Raw genomic sequence first — 7,584 nt, 5'->3', positions numbered from 1 at the left:
ACTCTGATTTACACATGATCTAGGGGGAATTTCCATTTTCTCTTTTCATACTATCCCCTCGAGCCCAAAACACAGGATCAGCAAGATCTGGCCACTGCCACTACTCAGCTTCATTACACTCAACACCCACAGAAGGCATTACAGTTTCCCAAAGCCCCAAACTATCCTGGTCATATCCTTTACATTTGAGTACTGTCCCCTGGAGCCCCACCACCTCTCCCATTCTTTTGCTTATTTTATAGGACTTAGGGGATCCCTCAGCACCTTCATTATAGGTCTGCAGCTCCCACTATCATCCTATAGGTGGGTAGATCCTGCTTACGATGGTGCCCACTATAAGAAAGGGCATTTCAGAGGACAGAAGCTCAGTAAATATCTGGAGAATATACAAACCACTGAGCAGGGGTCTTCTTTACTGAGATGAAATGCCTCCATTTTCCTTTTTTTTTTTTTAATACATTTTATTGATTTTTCACAGAGAGGAAGGGAGAGGGATAGATAGCTAGAAACATTGATGAGAGAGAATCATCAACCAGCTGCCTCCTGCACACCCCCTACTGGGGATGTGTCCGCAACCAATGTACATGGCCTTGACTGGAATCAAACCTGGGACCCTTCAGTCCACAGCCCTATGCTCTATCCATTGAGCCAAACCGGTTTCGGCGCCTCCATGTTCTTGAATGAACCAAGCAAATCCTAGAATCCTGATGTACTTTATTTCATAGAATGACAGACAAGGATGGAAAAGAAGTAAGAATTAACATGTTTTTTGCTTTTATTTCTCTATTTCTTGACTCCATAGATTGTATTGCTGAGTTTTTTCACATTTCCAAGAAAATCCTGTTTTAATGCCATGTTATCTAGTTCAGAATCACAAACTAAGGTGAAAGGTGTCCCATTTTGTGTTGCACAATAACAAAACTCTTACTTTCAAACTGGATAGTACAAAAACATGTATGGTCAATATCATTCACAAAATTATATTCTGAAGCTTATGGAACCTTCTTCGAAATGGGACACATTTAAAATTCCTAAAGCAAACAAGGATACATTTCTAAATCATCCCAGGAACACAGATGTTACAGCCCTTATTTCCCCAAATAGCCCTGGGCCTCACTACCCAGAACATTGACTGCCCTCTTCTCAAACAGACTAAAGAATTGTGCCCACTTCATGTCAGACATGGGCTTGAAATATGCCTGACTGAAACTTGGCTCAGGCCTGCTCTTCCTCATCACTCATAGCCTCTTCAGACAGGGATGGGACAGAACTTGGATCCCTTCTATAATTCCTGACAAAAAACTCAAGGACTTTCGACTTGGTGGTCTCAGCATGGGCTCTGGGACCCCACAGGAACTCATAGCGAGCAGGCTGGATATTGGGCACCTGCCTGTACACCAGGTACTGTTCCTGCACCCAAACTTTGGTGAGGAGCTCTCTAGGCTCCCCATAGATACAATGCTGCTTCCCATCATGCAATCCCCTGACATGCAGGGCTTTCCAGATTTCCTCCTCAGGGGCACAGTCGCCCTCTGCGGCAATCAGCCACAGAACTGCAATCAGGAGGCCAGTGTTGGGAAACCTGGGCCCATCGCGCACCATCCCATCATAGGTGAGGCCCAAGGTGGGGACCAGGACATAGGTGTGGGCGCTGGGGTCCACTTCCTTCACATCAATGCCAAAGATCAGCTGCATGATTTCAGAGGCTTCATCTAAGATCTCAGGGAAGTGGCCCTGCTGCTCTTTGATGACCCTACTCAGCATTTCTGCCTTTGTGGTCTGCTCCCTCTTGCGATATTTCAGGAGCAGGAATGCCACCAGATAACCCATTTTTAAATGTAGGGCGCTGTGGAGAGCGGACCCCGCCTCTTCAGAGCCCTCCCCGCTGCTTGGCCCCTCCTTATCTGGGCTGCTGGAGCCCTCATCTTCAGGTTGGCTACATGGAGAGGCTGCCAAGGCAGGCAGTGGGGGAGGGCAGGCACCCTGAGGGCTGTGGGGAGGACTTGCTGTCTCAGCAGCAGCTGCCTCATCCTGACTCTCATGGAAAAGGACTGAGAGGAAGGAAGAGACAGAGGCGGAGGGAGATACAGCCTCCATCTCTACCTCCTCTACCTGCACAGGCCCAAGCTGCTGCACCACCAGGTCGAGGTTCTCCCTTGAGTCCCGAAGGTCTTCCTCAGACTTGTAGAGCTGATGGTAATGCATGATTATGTGTGCTGGGAGCGCGACAGTAGTTGGGCAGAAAGTGGGTAATGGGGACTCATGGACCTGTGAGAGAGAAGGAATGTGAGGAGCCACAGTTTGGAAATTCACCCTAGGGAGCTCTGACAAAGGCTACTTACCAGTCTCTTTTTCAGAAGTGCTTTTTGGCATCACGGGTGTCTCTCCTCAACGACCTGTTCAGTAAGATCCTGAAGGAGGAAGTGAGAAGGCTCCTCAGGGTGAAGCTGGCACAACCTAAGGTTCTGAGAAAGACAGTGTGTTGAGGTGGAATTGGGTGCTGTGGTATTGGGTGCTCTCTTCTGGATGGGGGAATCCCTTCCATACTCACTCAGCGTCTCCACCCGTCCACTCCAGGACTTTCTCCTCCCCTTATGCTGGCCAGAGACAAAATGCTCACAACAAGGCTATACACCTTGATACTCACCAGAAGGACTTGGGGTGGCCCCACATCTGGCAGCACCTGCGCAGAGTCTAACAGGTGTCACCAAGGAACAATAACTATATCGAGTCCATCTGTCCTGGGATGATGTCCCACTCAGTCCTTACCTTGTCAGGCTGCAGGAACTGAAAAAAACTCCATGTGTTGTCCTGCGGCTACCCTCCTAAAGGAAAGTTCTCACCTCCATAGATAACTGAGGAGGACGTGGGGGAAGCCAGTACACCCACAGATTCCACGTCTCCCCATTCCTGACCAAAAAGGCACGGCAGGTCTGGGCTCCATGTGTCCTGGGCTCAGAGATCCCCTCACTCTTCATTGTGACTACCCTGCCAACTTGTGGAATCCTGCCTCAGCTGACTTTTGTCCAGATCCCCAGACAAAGCCCTTTTGGAAAGCACCAATCAGGAAACGAGAAGAGGCTCAGCCTGACAGATTTGCCCAGGGTTTCTAGGGCTGAGAGTAGGGGCAGGCTGGATTTCTGTGGTGTCCCTTTTTTGTCTCAGGGATTGGGGTACACTCCCTCCTCCCTCGGGGTCCTCTCCTTCACTTTGGCCTGACCCAATACTCTTGTCACTGTTGAGCGGATACCCTTCCTCAGATGACCAGACTTTGTCCACTCAGACCAAGGTCTTCACCTACCTGAGAGCCCCAAGAGACAAATGCGGAGGCACCACATTTCACAAACTCCAGGGGTATCCTCAGGTGGCTACCATATCCCCTCTCCACCCCCCAGGATCCCTGCCATCATCACAAAATGCTGAGAGCAGGTTCTGGGCGCTCTTTCCTGGTTGCATTCCCGGGGCCCCTGTAGGTTATTCAGTTTTACTCCTGCCAGTGCAGGCCCTACCTCCATGTCTCCCACCTTGGATACTCTCTCTCTCTCCCCCTTAGAGAGAGACCCCACCTCACCGAGGACTCCCCACTTTCCCACACATAATAGAAAGGAGTGTGCCACTTAGATCCACTGTTGTTCCTTTTGGGGTTGAGGGCTGTGGACTGCTGGCCTTTGTATCACCCTCCTTTCTGAGAAGAGGGTGTGTGCATTGAGGCTTCAAGGGTTATCAGCACGATCACACCTGGCAGATCCTGGGACTAGCCCTGCTGCTGATCTGGGGTTAATTCTCAGACCTAGGTCCTCACATCCCCAAGATCCCCCAATCCACACGCATGTGGCAGTTGCAGGAGTTTGCAGCATCCAGCCCTTTCTGCCAGGGTGTTCCCAGGTCTGAGAACAGGGCAAGCTAGACACTGTCAAGTTCCTTCCCTTTGAAGTGGGGAGGCTTCACCCTTCCACCCTCTCAGGTGGACCAGAATTTGCTTGGAATCAAGGCACATTCTTGAGATCTGTCAGATCCTGGGACTCTTCTATGCTCACCAGCTGTGGCCCACGAAAATGACATGAAATTGGCCCTCAAGCCTCACTGCCCTAAAAGCCCAAGGCAGAAGTGCCAGGGCCAGCCTGGCAGGTTGAACCGGGCTGAGGTTACATCCTGTCACCAACACAAAAGTAAGGGTGCACCACCTGAGGCTACCCCTGCCTACGGACTTCAGGGATGACAGGCAGGTCTGATTTCAGTGGGAACACTGTCTGTGGCACAAATCTCCTCAGAGAACTTGAGATATCCCCATTTTTTTTTCCTGACAGAGATTTCATATATTCCTTCTCCTAATGGTTAGTGCCTAACCAGAGGATGCACCCTGCAGGCCAAGGCTCTCTTACCCACCAAATCCCCAGAGTCTTTCAGACTCAGATGAAGAAATCATAAAGCCCAATGAGTGAGATCACCCCTCTCTCACCCCAGGAGGCCTTCAGGAAGGACACTGTTATGAGGGCCAGGTCCCCAATCTCCTTCAGTGTCCTCAACTCTTCATCAGCAGGATCTGGGGTTCCCCTCTGCTGCCTATAGCCCTGTTCCTTCTACCAAACCCCCAGTGTCTCTCAGATCGAATGGAGAAATCACAAAGCACAGTGTGAGGTCACCCCTCCCCCACCCCAGGAGGCCTGCCCGATGGACACTGTTCTGGGGTCCCGGGCCCCCAATCTCCCTCAGGGTCCTCAACTCTTCATCAGCAGGACCTGGGGTCACCCCCTCTGCTGCCTGAATTTTACTCCTTCTATCAAACCCCCCGTGTCTCTCAGACCGAATGCAGAACTCACAAAGCTCAATGTGTGATGTCACCCCTCCCCCCCCCTCCCGGGAGGCCTGCCCATGGACACTGTTCTGGGGTCCAGGACCCCCAGTCTCCCTCCGGGTCCCCCCACTGACTCTGGGCAGGTCCCAAGCACCCTCTGCCGACCTGACACTCGGCCATGACACGGAGCCCCCGATTGTGTCCACCCGGAAGAGGCGGAAGTCAGTCCTCGCCGCTGGTGGTCACCCCGCACCTTGGGGCTCCCGGGACTGACTGCTCTGGGCCCGGAGTCACCTTGTCTCCCCCCAGGGACGGACGGCCGTCCCCATGAGGCCTGCAGGCCCTTGCCCTCCCTCTGTGAACCGGAGCCAGGACCCCACACGGAGCCCTCAACCCCGACACCCGAAGGGCGGTCCCTGGGCCTCAGTGCCCAGGGCTCCGGCAGGGGCTGAACTGGACCCCGGGGACCTCCGTGGGGTCCTCACCCTGCTTCCAGCCAGAGTCTGGGCCCTGCCCGTGCCGACCTGGAGAGCGCTCCCCTCAGCTTGTCCCCTCCGCCGGCCCGAAGCCGGCTTCTCAAGATGGCGCTCAGCTCCCTGGATTCCCAGGTAGATGTCACCATGAGGCCTGCAGGCCCTTGCCCTCCCTCTGTGAACCGCAGCCCGGACCCCCACACAGAGGCCTCAACCCCGACACCCGAAGGGCGGTCCGTGGGCCTCACTGCCCAGGGCTCCCGGCAGGGGCTGAACTAGACCCCAGGGCCCTCCGTGGGGTCCTCACCGGGCTCCAGGCAGAGTCTGGGTCCTGCAGATCTGAGAGCCCTCCCCTCACTGCTTGTCCTTGAGCCCCCTCTGCCCCCACCCCCGGTCTCTGAGGAGGCGGGCATTCCAGGGTTGAGGAAATCCTTCTCAGACACCCCCCACCCCCGGCTCTCAGGGCTGAGGCCAGGAACCCTGGGTCCCGGAGCCTCAGTTGTCCCTCAGAGTCATACCTGGGCTCCTTCCAACTAGCGACCCGAAGCCGGCCTCCCAGACATGGCGCTCCCTCTCCTCGCTCAGACCTCCGGGGCGGAAGTCAGTGGGCAGACTTCCGGAAGGGCTTTCTGGGGTCCCCAGGCCTGAGAGCAGGGGCAGAGATCGGGTCTAGAGGCCTGGGCGTGGTGACTCTGTTCCCCTCCGGCATCTGACAACACCAGGGCCCCTGGCCTCTGCGGACCCGAGTCTGTGTTCCTCAGACCTTGCTCGACTCCCCCAGATTCCCGGGCATGTGGTGGCATGTGCTCAGCCTGACAGCCCCACCCAGAGCCCGTAGAGCTGACAGGAGCACCAGGAGATGGGTTCTGTAGTGCCCTCTGTTCTGAAGCCCGTGGACCACGAAGTCCTAGATCAGGAGGGCCTCACAACACTTTCAGAGATCACTGCCATACCAGGACCGCTGCTGGAGGGGGCGCTACTGCACAGAGGCTAGCGGGAGGGGTAGAGAAGTCCCCCTTCCCATGGGGTTTCTTTACCAGCTCAGAAACTGTGCTTTCTAAAAGTTAGCTGCTACTAAAGACGCTGAGTATCAGCAGGAATTTGCGGAGGTGTGGCATTGTGGATGTCTGTCTACATGTCCCTTGTCCAATCCAGGTGTTTTCACTTTTAATCCTCTTTCTTATCAATACATTCTATATCTCTATCTAGTTTGTACACATTACTTAAATTCATATAGCATAAATATAGGTTACATGTGGTTATCCCACATATGTATGTGTGCTGTTACCTAAATATGTGTGTGTGTGTGTGTGTGTGTGTGTGTGTGTATGCTAAGAACATATGCATTTATATGTATACTTCTATATTATACTGGTAGCCCATTGTGTGGTATAGTGTGGAGTAGGCTTCTCGCCCCTTCCTTGTCAGCTGGTGGGAATAGCAGCATGCTGCTGGGAGCTGCGCTGCTTCCATGGCAGCCCTGTGGGTTCTGTGGGAGCTGGGAGGGATCTGCCCTGATTCTGCAGGAAGCAGGAGGGAGCCGCATTATTCTGTGGTAGGCAGGCTTACAGTCTCCTCTCCCAGTCTGTGCTTGGCCTCAGAGGCTGTAGGCCAGCCCTTTTGTTTCCTAGAGGCCCAGGCTGATCCACACCCACTGCACAGAGGCCCTCCAATGGGCCAGGGAAGAATGCTTGCCTAGTTGCCAAGGCGATGAAGCAGGCATTCTGCCAGGCTGCTCACACTGCCTGTTGTCAGTGGCTGCCCCCACAGGCCTTGGGTCTCTGGCGGAGCTGACAGGACTGAGCTCCACCATCTTGTGGCTATGCGTACTGCCATCATTGCGAGTGAATGATGCTTAATTTGCATATTACCCTTTTATTAGATAGGATACTATCCAAGGGATTTTATGAGAGAATACCTACTCTTAACATACATGATTTATTCTGCTATTCACTATTATAATTTAGTCTGTCCTTTAAATACTATTCAGATAATTTTTGACCAGACAGCACTAATCCACCAAGATGGTTGTCAGGTGATTATTAGCATAGACTCTGAATAACATGCCTCAAATGTCCCAGCTTTTCCAAGGCAGTGTTATTCCCCAAAGATTGCTGGCATTTGTGGTCTGAATGCCCTAGATTAGAGCCAAGATATAAACATACCTTTAAAATATTTCTTCCTACCTTCCCTGTCATCTATGTCATACAGCCTACAGCCCTCTCAACTACCCTGCTCCCCCATACTTCCATCCCAGACACAAATGCCAGCTAGTCAAAATTTTCAATCTCCCTTAGGGCCTGCTCAAATTTTGTT

At 52.9% G+C, this 7,584-nt stretch overlaps 1 protein-coding gene across 1 annotated transcript; it reads right to left on the bottom strand.

The window, feature by feature from the left end:
* Nucleotides 1-1,215: 1,215 nt before the first annotated feature.
* On the bottom strand, nt 1,216-2,205 carry LOC311615547 (melanoma-associated antigen 4-like; the record flags this gene model as incomplete). Its single annotated transcript, XM_084870893.1, has 1 exon — nt 1,216-2,205. One exon carries the CDS (start codon nt 2,203-2,205, stop codon nt 1,216-1,218), a length of 990 nt encoding a protein of 329 aa, XP_084727019.1.
* Between the last annotated feature and the right edge of the window lie 5,379 nt (nt 2,206-7,584).

The sequence above is a fragment of the Pipistrellus hanaki genome (assembly GCF_964339955.1).
Source record: "Pipistrellus hanaki genome assembly, chromosome: X".
Classification (NCBI taxonomy): domain Eukaryota; kingdom Metazoa; phylum Chordata; class Mammalia; order Chiroptera; family Vespertilionidae; genus Pipistrellus; species Pipistrellus hanaki.
Note: the sequence above shows the minus strand (reverse complement) of the source record. Positions and strands in the feature narration are given on the sequence as shown.